General features: G+C 41.9%; 1 protein-coding gene across 5 annotated transcripts in view; it reads left to right on the forward strand.

Moving 5' to 3' along the window:
* Window positions 1-19,310, forward strand: part of HOOK3 (hook microtubule tethering protein 3) — a 129,209-nt gene that overhangs the window by 29,787 nt on the left and 80,112 nt on the right. For all 5 annotated transcript variants that reach the window (XR_012328895.1, XR_012328896.1, XR_004524258.2 and 2 more), the window contains exons 4-8: window positions 2,107-2,157; window positions 3,733-3,865; window positions 7,161-7,228; window positions 14,355-14,417; window positions 15,639-15,722. Coding sequence is in view for 2 of the 5 variants with exons in the window: in XM_073798542.1 (XP_073654643.1) it covers window positions 2,107-2,157; window positions 3,733-3,865; window positions 7,161-7,228; window positions 14,355-14,417; window positions 15,639-15,722 (399 nt within the window). In the remaining 3 variants the exon portion in view is untranslated. The remainder of the gene's footprint in view (window positions 1-2,106; window positions 2,158-3,732; window positions 3,866-7,160; window positions 7,229-14,354; window positions 14,418-15,638; window positions 15,723-19,310) is intronic.

Genomic DNA, 19,310 nt, shown 5'->3' on the forward strand with positions numbered 1-19,310 from the left:
GTAATGCAGTAGCAAACCTGGGGAACCGACGTGGATACGATCCACAGCGTGTTCACAGTTCAGTCGTTCTGCACACACTCTTCTGTGTGTGTGCGCCGCCCTGTGTGGCCCTGTCAGCGTGTAGACTCACATAACGGCGATGCAGGCTGCCCCATCCCTGCCGGGTGTCCGGTGGAGCCTCTCTCCCATCAACCACACCACCCTCACCCGAACCCCTGGCCACCGCTGACTTGTTCTCCATCTCTATAGTTTCCTTACACCACCTTGATCTGTGGTCATGACTGGCAGCTTGGAAAACTCTGGAGCCATTTATTTTTAATACACATTGGTAGGGACTCCGAAGTGCAAGTGAGTGAGCGTGTGAAACCCCTGGACTTAAGATGAGCTAAGCGTGGTTTGTCTTTATATTTCCCCATAAAACACGTGTTTGAGGAAAATATTTATTCACTGACTAGATATTGGGTCTGCCAAAATCTAATTCCTCCTTTTCACTAAGCTAGAGTGAATGGATGCTATTTAATTTCTCAATAACCCTTCAAGAACAGGCAATAAAAGTGATGGCTTTTTAACGTTATAACCTGTTTAAAGTCTTGCTGCTAAATCAGCTTATGTTTGCTGCTGCTTCACAAGAGGGAGTTGCGTGTCCCACGCCCGTGCACACAGTGTGCGCGTAAATCCACACGGTCTTCAGTGTCACCAGGGTGGCAAAGGCAGAAACAGAGAGAAAGCGAAATGTTTATTGTACTCTTAATATTCTGAACTGAAAGTAACCATTCCGATTTGCATTCCTATTCTCTATATTTTATCCTATATTATGTTTCTTCAATTATATTTCTTCAATTTTAAGATTGATTTTAAGATACCATTGATTAATTATAAGATTTGTAGCTTTTTTCAGTGGAGAATAAACTACCATTTTAAGTGAAAACATTGATTTTTAAGACTTTCTAATTTAAAATGTTATAATACGAAAAATTGAACACCCTAGAACCAGAGAAAGTATATTATATATTTTCCGTGTCTCCAAATTTTTAGGCATACAAAACATGTTAGTTTTATTTATGAGCTTCTTTTTTTTTTTAATATGAAGTTTTCAGTTTATTTTCTCCCTTAAAAATAAGTATGTCTTTGAGTAACCACTGGATCCCCCTGCTGTGGAATCTTTTATTTGATAGCTATCACTCCTACAGTCTTCTGTCCTAGGACATCTTCAACTATGAGCATCTACCTGGGGACAGCCAGGTAGATGATCAACAGCATCATATCGTGTGTGCATGTGACTTAACGCAAATTCAGCCAGATGAGTTGGGTCAAAAAAAAAAAGGGAAGGAAATAAGTTTACAGTAAGTAGTGCAGGTAACTCTGCCGTGATTTCACCCAGGTAACATGACCAGGAGCCTGCGCCCTGGAGTGGAGTGAGTGTTGGCCCCCATCCTGTCTTGTTACTGGGGTGCTTTTTATAACACAAGTATCTTGGCAATGCTGAGCGTTATACTAACATTTAAAGATGCAGTAGTATTTTTTTAACCTTCTGGCTCCTAAATATTTACTTGGTCTCAGCTGAAGGAAAACACTTTTCTGACCATGGAGGAATTTGGAATCATTCCTTCATAGGTGACTACCTGATTTGTAGGTTGTGTTAGGAGATATCCAAGGGTAATTTTGACTGTAATTTTTGTTTAATGCTCTAAATTTAGAACTTACCCTCTATGTAACATGCAACTCTACTTTTCTGGGTAAAACAGCACTGAGCTCAAGTCTTCACTAAGGATGATACATTTTTTTTTCCATGCAGAAGATCTACATAATTTAATCTTACTGTTAGGTCTTGTTCAGTTACCTTCGAATTTTTGTCAGTGTGGTTAGAACATTGAAAATTTAACATAATTGGATACTTAATTTGCTTTATAAATCTCTTAGATCAAATAAATTAAGCCACTGATAGTCTTTTTTATGATAGTAATTCAAATGTACTGTTGAATTTTATTTTTTATGTTTACTTTATGATTAACAAGAATGATTAGTTGGTTCAGAAATTTTTTAGGTTAAACTATATTTTCATCTGTGATTGCTTTTTACCCAGTTGGTTTCTCTCTCTTTAAACAGATAAGCAATTTAAAGAAAATTTTGAAAGGAATCCTGGATTACAATCATGAGGTAAGGAGTTTTTATCATTCTGCTTGGAAGTATTACTGTAGGATAGTTTAATCTTACAATATTTTACAGTAGTTTCAAGTAAAGGAAATATTACCTTAATATTAATAATCAGCTTTATCTTCCATTATATGGTCTCTAAGATGTTGGTTCAAAAAGCTGGTTCACCAGCTATTAGATGTTTACTAGATAATCTTTTTCACTATAACATGGATAGTTTGTGAGTGGTTACTCATTTATGTTGAACTTTCCCTTCTGCTGTCCATTAACTCTCTCCTTTCTTCCCTTACTCGTGAAGGTGGTTTAGAGTCCATGCATAGTTACTAACAAGTCCTGTGCCTACTTCCATTTTATTCCTTGGCAAACCCCTACCCCTAGATTAACTCAGTTTATCCTCTGAGTCTGCATCAGAACGGTCAGGATATCGCTGGGGGAAAAAATCAGGCAGTGGAACTAGTTTTACTTTAAATTTCATGATCACAGATACCAAGTGGACGCAACATAGCCTAGAAACACCTGTGTTATTTCCTTACTGTTTTTTCCCAACAAGCTTACATGCATTTAAACCTACATCTGTACTTACGTTATCTGTCTTCACCTCAGTGTGTGACTCTGCCGTCCGCCCTACTATTCAAGTCCAGAGCCTACAGATCATCCTGCAGTCCTTCCTTCATTTGATATCATCAGCAAGACCTATAGTTAAATCTCCAAAATACAGTTTTCTCTGTTTCTGCTGCCACCACCCTGTACCGAGCCATCACCAGCTTTTGCTTAGATAACTCGCGGAGTGTGCCCTGATTTCACTTCTGCCCCGCTACAGTCTATTCTGCACTCTCAAGCCAGGATGAGTTTTTAAAAAGGAGAATTTATGTCACTCTCATCCTCCAAGTCATCTTCCATGGTTTCCTGTCGCATCGAGAATCAGATCCATACTTCTTATGAGGAGCCACCGGATGCCACATGACCCTTCTCACCTCCTCTTTCCCTGCTCTTTCCTTACCCATCACACTACAGCCACATTCATCCTGCTTCTGTGCTTTTAGGATCTTCTTTTTTCACTGTAGGGTTATCAGACAGAAACCTACCCGTTTGTCTAAATGTGTCATTTCATTTGGGGCCAGTTTCCCCATGAAGGAAGCCTCCATTCTCTTTCCTTATGTGGGTGTCTTGTTATCAGTATTTTAGAGTCAAATGGAGTGAAGGTGGCCAGGGGAGTCTTCCTGTTGTGGGCATGAACCTATATTTAACTTCTGCTCTTTCTGGTGCCCCCTGGTTCAGAAGCTCTCAGGCTCTACTTCTCTGGAGAGTGCACATCCAGCCTTTCTGGGGGAGGTGGAGGGGTCAGTAGTACTCAGTTTCTTTGCTCAGCGTGCATACCACATACCAGATGAGGGACTAAGTTGTTGTGACTCAGGATAGTTATAATTTATGTATGGGAGGTATAAGTAGAAATTGGGAGTGAGATTGGCTTAACTGCTCTGCTCTTAACAGTGAGTTTCTGACAAACTAATCTCTATCAAGTATTTTATTTGGTCATATAGATGTAAATGCAATTCTCATGTTTTTATCTCTGTCCAGATTTTAGGGCAGCAAATTAATGACTTTACTCTCCCTGATGTGAACCTTATTGGGGAGCATTCTGATGCCGCAGAGCTGGGAAGGATGCTCCAACTCATTTTAGGCTGTGCTGTGAACTGTGAACAGAAGCAAGGTAATTTATTTGACGTTAGTGTATGCATGTAAAATAGTTAAGTAAAGTAATACACATTGTATATTTTATATATAAATCCCATGTACAAACAACAACATCTTAAGGCCACCCACAAAGTATGCCATTTTCTGTGATTTTGCTAGTAATCTGTTTTCAAGCTGAAGAGAGTTTTACAGGTTAGAATAAATTTGATTATGATGATGTTCTTCCCCTTTCTGCAAGACTGCATAATTCTTTGAGTAGATTATTTTTAACTACACTGAATGTAATGAAATTTACTGTTAATTGGACAAGGTCCAGCCAAATTAATTAATAATTAATTAATAATAGTCAATTCAGCTATAGGAGTGTAAAGTTCGATATTTTAGATTGCAAGTGCAAAGGGTTTACTTCATAAACATTTACTGAATTCATGCATCATGCCGGGGCTTGGAACACAGTGTCAGACAAAACCAATATAGTACCTGCCCTCACGGAACTTGCAGTTGAGTGGGGTGGGCATTTCTAAGTAGAACCCTTGACTTTAAAAGGCAGATGAAAACTTATTTAATGTAGTTCATTGAATTCAGATAAGAATTTCTTATGTGTTTATTCTGTTAGGAGATTCATCAGCTCTTGGAGATGTATAGCTGTTAAGAGTTGGCTCATTACTTATTACAGGGTGTGAATAGGAGAAGGCAAGGATGTTACCTATATCCGTCATTCTATGGGAAGACAATCAAAATATTTGTTGAGCTTCTCACACAGACCAAGTGTTCTCTGTAACACCTGGCTTGAGGTTTTCCCTAAAAATTACATAAATGATGAAAAATTTGAACAGGATTTTAACCTCTCACTGTCCAGAGGGCATGCTCTGGTCTCAGGAACACAGCAGAGAGCTTGGATCAAATGCACTTCTGAGTTGCCGAGTGTTACCTGTCACTGCCCTGGGGGCCCGACCTCTTTCCTCGTCTGCAGAGGGAGGGCACGACAGCTGGTCGTCGTGAGGAGTCGGTGAAACGGTGTGTGTGTTTGCTTCGCAACCCATAGCGCACCGCAGACACAAGGGCTCTGTGTTTAGAGGCTGTTTCTCAGTTCCTAGAAGTGAGGCGTTGGCTCAGCGTGCATTTTTCTTGGCTATCTGACTTGTCAAATTGGGGCACGTAAGTGGTGGTGTATTTGAAAAAGCAGAGATTAGCAGTAAAAACGCACTAAAAATAATATTTACCTAGTTCTCCCTCCTGCCTGGTTAACAGAACAAACAGCACTTTTTACAAATTGGGAAACTGAGACTCCTGAGTATTGTTTGACTTGCCCAAGATCTCTTGCTCGTGAGAGGCTAGCGAGGACAAAAACACGTGTCTCCCACATTAGAACTAAATGCTCTTTGTACTGAGCTGAGCTGTAGGCTTTGGACCTAGACGCTCATTTTGCAGGACAGACTCCCTGGCGTAGCCTAGCTCATTCTCCACTGCCTCCTGGATCTGCCAGTAATCATACGTACTTGGATTTTGGACTTTTAAGATTTAACTTTTTTTTTTTTAACTTTTCAAAACTAGTACATTAACGTGGTTCTCATCATCATTTTATCATCCAGCATTTTACGGTGTTCGCGGGGAAGGGCCTTGACGTGGCAACACCGCTTCTTAACTAACGCTTCCCCTCTCACACCTGACTAACCTCCGCCCCCTGTCCCCCGTCACACCCTTCACACCCACAGGGCTGTCGTCCGTCTTCCTCCCATGACTGGGCCACTGCCTCTCCCCACCATGTTCACAGTCTTTCATTCCGATCCCGGCTGTGCCAGCTGCTCTGTAGCCTGGGAATTCTGTGCTTGGTGCCTTGTACCCAACGCTCGTAGGACGCTCCTCACTAACAAACCAAACAAACAAAAACTTCAGCTCAGACTAAAGGGATTCTTTTTTTTTTTTAAACCGGAAAGTGGTTAAGTTATCATGCACAGTATTCCTACTTTGGGCCTAAGAACGATGCCTGTGGTTTAAGTGTGTTGTGTATGCTTGCATATGCATCATTGATTGGGTACAAGCATCCTTACGACAGTACTTCCTTAAAAACATGCTTTGTTTAACTAAAAGCTTTGGCATTAACAACCAGAATGTCGTAATTTAATAGTGCTGTCAAAATTCTTTTTTTTTTTTTTAAACAAGTTACCTGTCAAGCAAAGGACTACAGTTTGGCATTCCAAATCCATGAGTTTCTTGCCAGTAGGTCACTGTAACGATTGCACAGTAAGACTCTTTCATATAATATTAGAGTGCTGAGACAATTTTTTTTGGTGATTTTTTGGGTATAGAGTGGAGAGAGGCAGGTTGAGGCTATAATTTCCTAATGACTTTATGTTTTAAAATGTTTCTTATTGGGTGGGGACGGGGGAGTGATGAATTGGGAGATTGGGATTGACATGTATACACTAATGTGTATAAAATGGATGACTAATAAGAACCTGCTGTATAAAAAAATAAAATTCAAAAAAAATGTTTCTTGTTAAAATATATTTACGTATTTGTTGAAATCCAGCTGGCCTATTGATTTTTTATGCTTAATACCTGTTTTTTCATCTATTATTGGATTTGAAAATAATGAAAACTACTTCCAGGGCTTTATTTAGAAGGCAGAATTTTTTTTTTTCAACTTTGGCACTCTGAACGGCTAAGGGAGCCTTCTCTTTTTCGGCATTGGTGAGGGTAAGGTGGATGAAATTGATGCTTTAGCTTATTAGAGACTTGGGTCATTGTTTTAAAGCCCAGGGTTACACAATGTTTAACTATAGCGTCAGTCTCTATCTTAAATTCACCTTAATTCTTTGTCCTGAGCAGGTCTCAGTATCCCTAAGTTTTTTTTTTTTAATTGTAGAAAATATTAAGGTAGAAATTATACACAATTCAATACTTTGATGTCACATAAGAATAAAACACAGACATCAAAGTTTTATAACATGTAGCAAAGAATAATGTGAAAGATTTTTAGATTTTAGGAACAGTAATACGGAGTCCTTTCCATTCTGGCCTTAGGCTGTACCGTTTCATTGTTTTACATTCCCGAGATCCTCCATTCCTGTGACCTTTAGCTGTAGCCTCAACTTTATGGGGGGGGCAGTTATTTTTAAGGACGGATAAATAATGTGATTTTCAGCCTTTACTTTACCTATGACACATGTATTTAACCATATACGAGGAATTCCGAGGAAGAATCAAAACACAGGAAACTTCTTTTCAGAATTCATGAAGTGTTAGCCTTTACTCCCTTGATTGTCTATAACTTGAACACTGACATTCCAGGTTGTTCTTACTTTCAGAGTACATCCAAGCCATCATGATGATGGAGGAATCTGTGCAACACGTTGTCATGACAGCCATCCAGGAGGTATGTTGGACCTTTGTGCTTACAGTTTGTGAGAAGTTAAAGGAGCAAACGTGAGTTTAAGTAATTGAAGTAGAAATTTTAAAAAGAGATTCTCCTACTCATTTTTTGAGAATTTTTTTCTTCGCACTTATGCTATAGCTTGTCTCATTTTTATTTAAACGTTAAATGTTTATCTTGGAATTATAGATATTCCGTAACAATTCCTAATTTTTTTTAATGCTCTAATGAATTAGGAATAGTAGACTAATTCCTAAAGCCATTACGAATAATATCTATCTTAAACCAGCAGTCTGCCTCACACTTAAGTATTGGTTTCTTATTTGGAAGGAAATGGGTCTTCAACTCCAGCCAGACTCAAGGCAATTTCTAGATGAATATTTATTTGAAACTGTAGGAGGGCAAAAATGTTTTTCTCCTCTACCCTTTCAAGTTTTTAGCTGGAGCCTCTGTTAAAAACAAACAAACAAAAAACAGATTAACAATAGAAGAGCATACAAATGTATTTAAGTTTTACACAACACAGGAGGCTTCATAAAGAAATGAAGATCAAAGAAGTGTTTCTTTTTTTTTTAAATTATTTTATTTATTTATTTTTGGCCGTGTTGGGTCCTTGTTGCTGCGCGTGGGCTTTCTCTAGTTGCGGCGAGCGGGAGCTACTCTTCCTTGTAGTGCGCGGGCTTCTTATTGCGGTGGCTTCTCTTGTTGCGGAGCACGGGGTCTAGGTGCGTGGGCTTCAGTAGTTGCGGCACGTGGGCTCAGTAGTTGTGGCTCGCGGGCTCTAGAGCGCAGGGTCAGTAGTTGTGGCGCATGGGCTTAGTTGCTCCACGGCATGTGGGATCTTCCTGGACCAGGGATCAAACCCGTGTCCCCTGCATTGGCAGGCAGATTCTCAACCACTGTGCCACCAGGGAAGCCCAAAGAGGTGTTTCAACCTGAGTGTTTTGATGCTGGATTTGGTGAAGAGTGGAAAATCTCGTGGAAAAATGTGATAGGGCGAAAAACAGCAAGTCCTGTTTGTTCTGATTCCTTTTGCATCCCTCTGACTTTGGAGATACGGATACTCCTTTCCTCTGAGCATAGGGAGGGTGCCTCTCACGTGAGGGACTTAAGACCTGCTTCAGAGGAAGGTCAGAAAATTTTTCCTGTCCCTGCTGTTTCTCAAATTCCTTCAGCTTGAAACATTCAACATGCCAAACTGCCATATTTGGGGGTAGCATGTCCTGAACTCCATCAGGTGTCAGACATAGAACTGTAAGAGTGAAAGTGATCTTAAGATGGGAGAATTTTTTAATCATAGAAGTAATGGAAGAAACCTTTAAGGGAACTAAAATAGTATAGAATGTAAGTAACTAACAGAAAAAAATGCAACAGACAAACATGAAAAATGCTAAATGCAAATTAAGATAAAGTGTTTCCTTTTTTATTCTACTTTTTTTTTTTTTTTTTTTTTTTTTTTTTTTTTTTTTTTTGCGGTACGCGGGCTTCTTACTGTTGTGGCCTCTCCTGTTGTGGAGCACAGGCTCCAGACGCGCAGGCTCAGTGGCCATGGCTCACGGGCCCAGCCGCTCTGCGACATGTGGGATCTTCCCGGACCGGGGCACAAACCTGCGTCCCCTGCATCAGCAGGCGGACTCTCAACCCCTGCGCCACCAGGGAAGCCCTATTTTACTTTTTTTATTTTTTATTTAAAAAATTTTTTTAAATATCTTTATTGGAATATAGTTGCTTTACATTGCTGTGTTAGTTTCTGCTGTATAACAAAGTGAATCAGCTCTATGTATACATGTATCCCCATATCTCCTCCCTCTTGTGTCTCCCTCCCACCCCCGCTTCCTGTCCCCCGGCAGGTGGTCACAAAGCACCGAGCTGCTCTCCCTGTGCTATGAAGCATTTCCTTTTAAATCCGACCAACTGACTGTGAATCTAGCAGTTCCCACTACCTCCTCAGATTTGATTATTTGCTGGAATGACTCATAGAACTCAGTAACAGTGACGGTTTATTACAGCAAAAGGATACGAATCAGAACCAACCCCCCACCCCCCGAAATGGAGGTCTGGGAGGGTCCCGAACTCAGTCTCTGTTGTCCCCTCCCCATGGAATCAAGACATGTCACCCTCCCAGCACATTACTGTGTGACAACACACAGAGAGAGCTGCCAACCGGGGAAGCTCACCCGAGCTTTCATGTGCAGCATTTTGTTGGGGTTTCATTTTATAGGTGTGATTGGTTGGATCATTGGCCACAAGGTTGAACTAAATTTCCAGCCCCTGTCTCCTCCCCAGAGGCCAGGCTGGTATCAAGTGGCTCAAAGCCCCAACCCTCCCATATGCGGTTGGTTTTCTTGGCGTCACCAGCCCCCAACCAGAGTCATCTCCTAGCTTAAACTATCTAGGGACCCACCATGAATAACAAAGACACTCAGCAGAGAAATCCCAGAGATTTAGCGGCTGCCTCCCAGGCACTGGGGGCAAAGGAGCAGCCAAATTCTCTATCATACAGGACATTTCAACACAGCAGAGCTTTTAGGAGAGGATCCGTTTGTCAGTCAGGGCTGATGGTAGCAGGGTAAACTAACAAAACGATGGTCAGCCAAGCAAGATATGAGTTTAATTTGCTCTCAAGTGGTCATGGGTTGGCTCCGTAGGCATCAGGGACGCAGCTTTCTTGCATCTTGTTGTCTGCCATCCCTAATGTGTGATTCCCACCCCGTGGTCAGCCGTGGCTGTTTGGCTTCCAGCCCTCACATTCACATTCCGGCCAGCAGGCAGGGCTGAAGGAAGGTTCTCCACTTCCTCTTAGTAAACTTCCAGGAATTCTCACTCCTGTTATCCAGCTGTTACTCACATTGCCACACTGGGAAGCTGGGGAATGTGGTCTTTTTTCCAGGTGGTCATGGACCCAGCCAAAATTTGAGGATTCTGTTACTAAGCAAAGACAGGAAAAACAATAAGGGGGCCACTAACTGTTCTGCCTTACTGTCATTGATTCTGTAATTTCACTTTTAGGAATTTATTCTGAGGAAATCTGAAATAGATGGATGGTGATAATTGTACTGGCAAGCGTTTATCTACACCTACTCTGTGCTGATGGTGCCGGTACTCACTAACGCAGTACATTTTACGTGCATATTCATTTTGTTTATTTAGTAAATACTTATCGAGCACCTAGAATGCAGTGGGAGCTATAGGAGGGCCTTCAGGATACAACTATGGAAAAGATAGACATGGCCTCTTGTCTCACAAAGTGTGATCTAAAGGGAAGAGTGGCCAAACGAGCAATTCGAATACATCCAAAACATTCAGAATGAAAAGTGCCGTGATGGGGAAAAGATAGTAGGACCTCAAAAGAGTGTGTCCCTCAGCGTGCGGATGTTGGGGAAGGGTTCTCAGAGAATGCGGCGTCTCGTCTAAGCACTGGAGGAGGAGAAGAGGTCAGGAAGGGCACACACTTGCGGTCCAGGAGGCAGCCGCGTGGCGCGGGGAGGTGTCGGAAGAAGCCTCAGCAGGCGCGGGAGGTGTGGGTGCTGGAGGCAAGGCAAGAGCGTTAAGGCCAGTAGGATGCCGAGCAGCTTTGTGGAAAGAATTTTGGAAACCAGTGAATTGCTTTTTAAGGAGGAAATACACTGAAGTCTGTATTTGAGAAAATCCAGGCAGTGAGAAGAATGGATTGGAGGAAAACAAGGCTAGAAAAAGGGAGAGCAGTTGAGACCTTAGTAATTATCTGGTGAGGAACGATGGAAGCCTGAACTAGGTTATGGCGGCTGGGTGGAGAGAAGTGGACAGATTTGAACTTTGTCAGAGCTTTATTTAACAGGTTTGGTGACTGATTGGGCCGTGGAGGAGGATGGGGTGGCTGGATAGAATTATGGAATTGAAGAAGGGCTTTTGTAAGATGATTGTCTGTATGTCTTTATTCAGGTGTAGCTGACTTTGATTTTTTTTTTCTGTTGTGGTAAAATACACATAACATAAAATTTACCATTTTCAAGAATATTTTGTAGCATGTATCAATATTTAGTTCCTTTTCGTGGCTGAGTGATATTCCATGGTGTGGGTGTGCCACATTTTGTTTATCCATTCATCATTTGATGGACGTTTGAGTTGTTTCCACCTTTTCGGTATTGCGAGTAGTGCTGCTGTGAACCTGAGTGTACGGGGTTGTTTTGAACACCTGTTTTTATTTTATTTTTTTAATAAATTTATTTATTTGTTTATATATTTTTGGCTGTGTTGGGTCTTTGTTGCTGCACGCGGGCTTTCTCTAGTTGCGGTGAGCAGGGGTTACTCTTCGTTGTGGTGCTCCAGCTTCTCATTGAGGTGGCTTCTCTTGTTGCGGAGCACAGGCTCTAGGTGAGCGGCTTCCGTAGTTGTGGCACGTGGTCTCAGTAGTTGTGGCACATGAGTTTAGTTGCTCTGCGGCACGTGGGATCTTCCTGGACCAGGGCTCGAACCCGTGTCCCCTGCATTGGCAGGTGGATTCTTAACCACTGCACCACCAGGGAAGTCCGAGCACCTGTTTTTAATTCTTTTGGGTATATACCCAGAAATTGAATTTCTGGGTCACATGGTAATTCTGTGTTTAACTCTTTGAGGAAGTGCCAGCACAGGTGTGTTTTCCACCGGTGCTGCACCATTTTACATTCCCACCAGCAATGTGCTAAGAATTCTAATTTCTCTCCCTCATTGTCAACCCTTGTTATTGTCCATCTTCTTGATATTAGCCATCCTAGTGGATGTGAAGTGTTTTCTAATTGTGGCTTATTTGTATTTCCCTAAAGATTAATGATGTTGAGCATCTTTTCATATGTTTGTTGGACATTTGTATATTATCTTCTTTGGAGAAATGTGATTGGTAATCAAGTAAATGGTAGTCTTTTAATTTTTTAAATGCTAATAGGAAGAAGCCACAGGAAAGAGCAAGATAGAGGTTGAGATAACAAGAGAGAGGATGATAACTAGTACAGGGTCTCTGAGAACCTGGGAAGAGACAGGGTTGAGAGTGTATTACAACAAGATTGAAAAAGGAAAGGATGGGTATGAATGCTGCCAATTTTGTAGGTTAAGGTACAGGAAATTGGGGAATTTCTTACCTGGAGGCAAGGTTTTCTGATAAGAGTAGTGGGGAGTTGGTGAGGTTTGAGAAGTAGGAAAGGTTTGGAATAATCTCTAAAGGGAACAAAGAGACTGCTGATTGGGGAAGCATAGCTGCACTTTGGGGGCAACTTTGAAGGCCCAGCTGAGACTGGAAACTATATATTGTGTTTTATGGTTTAAAAAATATTTATTCTCACAGTACTTAGCAGTCAGGATATATGGCCAGAAGAGATAGGCAGCTGGATTGGTCTTGGATTGAGATTTTGCCCAGGAGAAGGTATTAAGGTAAGGGAATTGATTATATTGACAAAGTCATCACAATAATAGACCATGAAGTCTAGGCCAGAAAGAGAAGGTAACTGATTAAACAGATGATGAACTGCGTAACTTAAAGTACAGAGTGGGGAGATTTCCAAAAATAAGATGACAATGTTGGCAGAAGAAAGAGGAGTAGGCTTTACGCAGGCAGAACAGTAATGTTCACCGTGGAGTCTAAGCAAAGTGAAGAAGAATGAACATAAGATGATGGGCTGTCAGTGAAAACCAGGGAGGAAGTCGGGAGGTATAGGACCTGGAAACCTCGTCGAGGTGGACATCCTAGCTGGGATTGACTGGGAGGAGGCAGTGTTCAGGGGGTTTTATCCACTGCTGTGTTATGATAAGAACTAACATGTAACAATGGGGACTGGAAGAAAATACTTCTACTCCCTTCTACCCCCCCCCCCCGCACCCCCCGAATTAGATCCTTCCTCTCTGAGTGTCTGTCACACATGTCACACATGTCTGTCATCACATGACACTGTATTTGTCTTTCTTACTTGAGCTGTGTGAAACCCATGGCACAGGTAGCTTCTTGAATAGTTCAAAATTATAGACGTGGTTATTTCTGGATGGTAGAATAATGGGTGTTTTCTCTTTGTACTTTTTCTGAATTTTATCTTCTCTACCTTGGATGTTATTTTTTTAATTGGAAGAAAAATCTTTTGAACATCTTTTTATTAACATTCTTACAATAAAAGCATAAAAATTGAAGTCAGTATTCTTTTACTCTTTCTGAGATTTTTTTCCCTCCTAATAATGCTAAGGGACCTTCACTCTTCTCATGACATTAATATAGAGCAGTGGTTCTCAAACTTCAGTGTGTGGTGCTGGACCCTAACCCCAGAGTCTCTGATTCAGTAAATCTGGGCAGGGACCCAAGAATTTGCATTTCTGACAAGTTCCTAGGCAATGCTGGTGTTGTTGGTTTGGTGTTGTTGGTTTGGGGACTTCTCAGTCAGTGTTGAGAACCACTGATGCAGAGAAGAAGGTACAGCTGAGCATAACATTTCAGTTCTTTAGAGAGTGGGATGAAGGCTGAAATTACAAGATCTCTCAATAGTCTGTCCCCACGTTTCTAATTGTCCCTCTCTTTTGTCCTTCAGACAGAGCATAAGAAGGAAACAGGAGAAAATTGGGACATTTGAGTCTGCCCCTGACATTTGTCACAGTCAGAATTTTATCCCTTCTCCCCAAACCCTCACACACCCTCTGGATCTTCTCTGTGTGCAACACAAGGGTGAGAGAGGCTGAGACCTAGATTCGTGTGTATGTGCGTGTCATCACTGAACATTAGCGGTTAATTTGGGCTGATATTGATGTGACCCACGTTTATTCTTCAGAAATAGTTACTTAGTGTTACTATTTTTCTTACTGAAAAGTCAATATTTTAAATATTTAGCCACATTTTAACTTAAAGACTTGTCTTTTTAGTGGTAAGAATAAGTAATACTTGACTCTCGTGACTGGCCCTGCTGTGAAAATGCATACCAGAATTACACGTGTGATTTTAAGTGAAGGCTAATCCTGCAGCAAAACAAAGCTCCAGGCTGAAGAGCTTCGATGTATAGGAAAATGTTCCTTTTACATTTGTGATTTCATTGTAATTTTTATAATTCTATGGCAGCTGGGTGTTCATGTTTGCTGTTGTAAGTGTATTATATAGAATGTCACTTTTTTCTCGTGGTTGTAATCATTTAAATCTTAATTTCAGCTGATGAGTAAAGAGTCTCCTGTCTCTGCTGGGAATGATGCCTATGTTGACCTTGATCGCCAGGTACCTGATCTTGCATTGTTTTTATCCATGCAGAGATTAAAGGGTGAACTTTAGATATTAATGAAAAGGATGTTTCAGTTGAAATTGCTTATGAAATATATTGGCATAATTCTTTATTTTTTACCTAAAATTCAAGAACGTAAGCCACTTTACTAATGGATATTACACACTTGTAATTAAATTTGTAATTTGTAATTAACATATTATTGTACAGCCCACTTTAAAATAAATTAACCTCTTTAATTTACTATAATTCATGTTTTCTAGTCATGTTTTCTTTTTCCATTAGTGATATCTTTCTGTATGCCACGTTTAGCACAATAGATGCAGTCCTGGAAAATGGCATGCATTTAATCCTGTGATTTATTTATAATACAAAAGATATCTTACCTTTTATTTCGTGTTATTCTTCAATTGAAGAAGTCTCCTCTACCCTTCATCTTTGTGAAGAAGTGAACTGTCTGGTTTTCACTGACAGCCCATCATCTTACGTTCGTTCTTCCTCACTTTGCTGACTCTACGGTGAACATTACTGTTCTGCCTGCCTAAAGCCTACTCCTCTTTCTTCTGCCAACATCATCATTTTATTTTTGGAAATCTCCCCACTTCATACTTTAGCTTAAGCATTTCATCATCTCTTTAATCAGTTACCTTCTCTTTCTGGCCTAGACTTCATGGTCTATTACTGTGATGATTTTGTCAATATAATCGATTGTCTTACCTTAATACCTTCTCCCGGGCAAAATCTCAATCCAAACCAATCCAGCTGCCTATCTCTCTGGCCGTATATCCTGACTGCTAAGTACTGAGAGAATAAATATTTTTTAAACCATACAACAATTGTGTTGAAATACATTAGCTATTTATTTTAACAATTGAACCCCTGTTCCTCTAGCACATATATATTTTACCAAGGTGAGATTTCTTAGTTATTACAGAATCAACATTACCAAGAACCAAGTAGCCCTAGGAGATGTATAAGAAAACTTGATATGAGGAAAGAACCAATTTCCAAGTACAGAAAAGACAAGACTCAGGACTAAAAGATGTCTGCAGTTGGAAGAAACCCTTCTTTTGACTCGTGCAGAAGGGTTCTTGATTTCTCCCTGCCCCACAGAAAGAACAGGGGGAAGCGTTTTAGTTTTGTATTGTACATGTGCCATCATTAGTTGTTGCCACGTCATATTGCGACGTTCACTGTAGCTCTTTGCTTCTACCCAGCTGAAGAAAACTTCAGAGGAACTGAATGAAGCTTTGTCGGCCAAGGAAGAAATTGCTCAAAGGTGCCATGAGTTGGATCTGCAGGTAAGAGATCTGGTTTTACACCACCTGTTTGCAGCACGGCTCTGCGTCCCACCATGTGCCCTGGGTCCCACGTGCGGTACAGTTTGGCTGTAACACAGCCCTAGTTTGAGAAGAAAAAGGAAACAGAGCCTGGAAAAAGAGTGCAGACTGAACAAAGGTCAGAGTTTTCCTTCCTTCTCACAGCCCCATCAAATTCATAATAAATGAATTTAAAATGGGATAAGCCCACAAGAAAAGAAGAGAAGGAGGAGAGAGATCGGCTCTCAGGAGGACTGGGGGAGATTTTTAAAAGCCCTGATTTGTAGCGTTTTCCAATTTCCACAGTATAAACACTGTCACAGCGACCAATTCCAGGTTGTTAATGGTTTAACAGTCGGCTCACCAGACTCCCGAATATTTAGCAAGTGGCTCGGTTATAGCCAGCAACAGCACACCACTGCTCATCATCAACCTCAGAAGGCCAAAAGGCAGTTGGATAAAGTGCCAAACGGCCTAAAAGGAGTAAAGAATGCAGTGCCAAAAACACCTATAAAGGGGGAGGGAGCTGCTGTAGCTGAACCCCAGAGAAGCCCCCATGCTTGGTGGAAGACTGCAGCGAGGTGTAATGGGGTCTTCTGTAGGAGAGCTCAGCCCCATTGCCCGTCACCCACTGCAGATACCCTGACCTGTAGCTGGTTTCCCAATCGGAGGGTTCTCTTCTAAAGAAGTTAAGCAAACAGAAGTACAGGAGGTTAGACCGAGTATTAGTATTGCAGGGTAAGGCCCTTTTCATTTTGACCTTTCTGGATTCCCTAATTTACAGAAAACCGATTCTTACATGTGAGGAAAATCTGCGTAACAAAAAAGAGAAGGGTCAAGATAAACAGGAAACTAGCCCTAGAGGAAGTGGAGAAATTGGGGTAGTAGAAAAGATTTTTCTTTTTATTTTGTTTTTGGGGTTTTTTTTGCGGTACGCGGGCCTCTCACCGTTGTGGCCTCTCCCATTGCGGAGTACAGGCTCCGGTCGCGCAGGCTCAGGGCCGTGGCTCACGGGCCCAGCCGCTCCACGGCATGTGGGATTCTCCCGGACCGGGGCACTGAGCCTGCACGTCCAGAGCCTGTGCTCCGCAACGGGAGAGGACGCAGCGGTGAGGGGCCCTTATACCGCAAAAAAAAAAAAAAAAAAAAAAAAAGGACAAGATGCTATTTTAAAAAGAAAAAATCAGAGATCAAGAAACACTAAAAATAGAATTGTCAAAATAAAAAAATTCAATAGAATAGTTAAAAATAAAGTTGAAGAAATCGCTCCTAAATTAAAAGACAGAAAATTAAGAAATAAAATTGTTTGTCTGGGATTTACCTCAAAATCAGGGAGGAGGGGGGAGTGGATGGAAGTCCAGATAGGTGCATAATTGGCCATGTTTTGATACTTGTTAAAGCTGTGTAGTAGGTACACAGGGTTCGTGATATTTTATACTAGAAGCATCTTACCTTGAAAGGCGTAAGAGTTGGTCATTGCTTTGGATGCAGATAGGAAGAAATGTGATCAGAGCACACTTTCTGGGTGATGTAGTAAATAATATTTACCTAGTCATAAGGTTAAGTTCTTTTAATTGCTTTTCAGATTCTAAAATTCAGCTATACACAAATGCAGTATTTTACAATAATGATAAATAAGAGTTGGTTGTTTTTATGAGCAGGATATAAATAGTCTCTTTGACGGTGTAACGTTCAAGTCGTACACTGGGATTGGCAGACTGCAGTCGGCCCTCTGTCTCGTGAGTAAAGTGGTAGTGCAGGCAGGCTTGTTCCTTGATGTGCTGTCTCTGGTGCTTTCACGCTGCAAAGACAGGGTTGAGGACTTGCCACGAGACCTGTGGCTCTGAAAGGCTCAGCTGTTCACTGCCCTATTCCTTACAGAAGAGTTTACCAGTCCCTGGTGTGAACAGATCGCAGAGCGAGTGGCGGGGCTGCAGAGAGGTTATGAGGAGATTGGTGGCAGCGCCATGACACACTCAGCCCTGCAGAAAGCAGTCGTAACACAGGCGTGCTGATGTGACCTCTGAGGTAGCGATGTGAACGTCACTGGTCTTCAGCATCTAGCCCTGCCTGTGGAGAAGCAGTGTTATGAAAGTAAAGATGCGGGTGCTGGAGGTGAGCAGGAGAAGCAGGGCGAGGCAGGGCGGTGAGGGCCCGGTGGGGACCCCCGTGTTCTCGTCTCACCACGAGGGAGCACCGGCAGTACACGGCCGGCCGCTTCTCGCCATCCAGTCTCAGCTCCAAATCACGTGGTTTATCTGTCATGAAATATTCACTGGGCACTTAGGTGTGCCCAGTACTAACCTCAGCCTCCCCGGGAAGTTCCTCGGTCACCAGCCTACAGTCGTCCTCCAGCCTCTCCTCTTAGTCTTTTTTTAAAATAAATTTATTTATTTATTTATTTTTAGCTGTGGTGGGTCTTCATTTCTGTGCGAGGGCTTTCTCCAGTTGCAGCGAGCGGGGGCCACTCTTCATCGTGGTGCGCGGGCCTCTCACTGTCGCGGCCTCTCCCGTTGCGGAGCGCAGGCTCAGTAGTTGTGGCTCATGGGCTTAGTTGCTCCGTGGCATGTGGGATCTTCCCAGACCAGGGCTCGAACCCGTGTACCCTGCATTGGCAGGCAGATTCCCAACCACTGCGCCACCAGGGAAGCCCCTCCTCTTAGTCTTGCTTTAACCTTCTGCAGAGCACTTTCACTCTAGGTCTTGCATGTATTTATTAGTTTACTTTCTTGCTTAATATGATTTGTCCTTGTTTATATATTTACTATGATGATTTGTTTAGAATATGTAACACATAATAAGAACTGTCTCTGCGTTTTTCATCGTGGTATCACTTGCACCTGGACAATTGCAGCAGTGCCTAGCACATGGTAGACCCACGATGAGTATCTGAGTGAGCTAATGAGTGGGCACGTGATGGAGTGAAACAAGTCAATGAGTAGTTGTTCAAAATTGCAGAGGTGGCCAGTGAAAGGAGCAGGAATAGTGCCATAACTATTTGTGGAAACGGGGGATGCCGCAAGTGGCTCTAATTTCACATGTCAGAGGAGACAAGTCACTAGATAATGTGTAAGGTTGATAAATCAAGAAATAGTGGGTATAACATGTTATTGAGAGATGTCAAGTCACAGCCAAAAACAATAAAATTAGGAACATTAAAACTAGTTGTCAGGCTTCCCTGGTGGCGCAGTGGTTGAGAGTCCGCCTGCCGATGCAGGGGACACGGGTTTGTGCCCCGGTCCAGGAAGATCCCACATGCCACGGAGCGGCTGGGCCCTTGAGCCATGGACACTGAGCCTACGCGTCCAGAGCCTGTGCTCCGCAACGGGAGAGGCCACAGCAGTGAGAGGCCCGTGTACCGCAAAAAAAAAAAAAAAAAAAAAACCTAGTTGTCTCTTGGAAGTAGAAAAACTCAATGGGAAACTGTAGCTTTCCATTATAAGCCCCTTTGCTTTATTTGCTTTTTTTTCCTTAAATTGTGTTTATGTATTATTTTTAATTATTCTCCTTGTTGACTAAAAGAAATGCACAACGTGAGAGTTGTGAGTTAAGGTTTCTTTGGGGCAAAAT

This window comes from Tursiops truncatus, chromosome 21 (assembly GCF_011762595.2).
Source record: "Tursiops truncatus isolate mTurTru1 chromosome 21, mTurTru1.mat.Y, whole genome shotgun sequence".
In the NCBI taxonomy this organism is placed as follows: Eukaryota; Metazoa; Chordata; class Mammalia; order Artiodactyla; family Delphinidae; genus Tursiops; species Tursiops truncatus.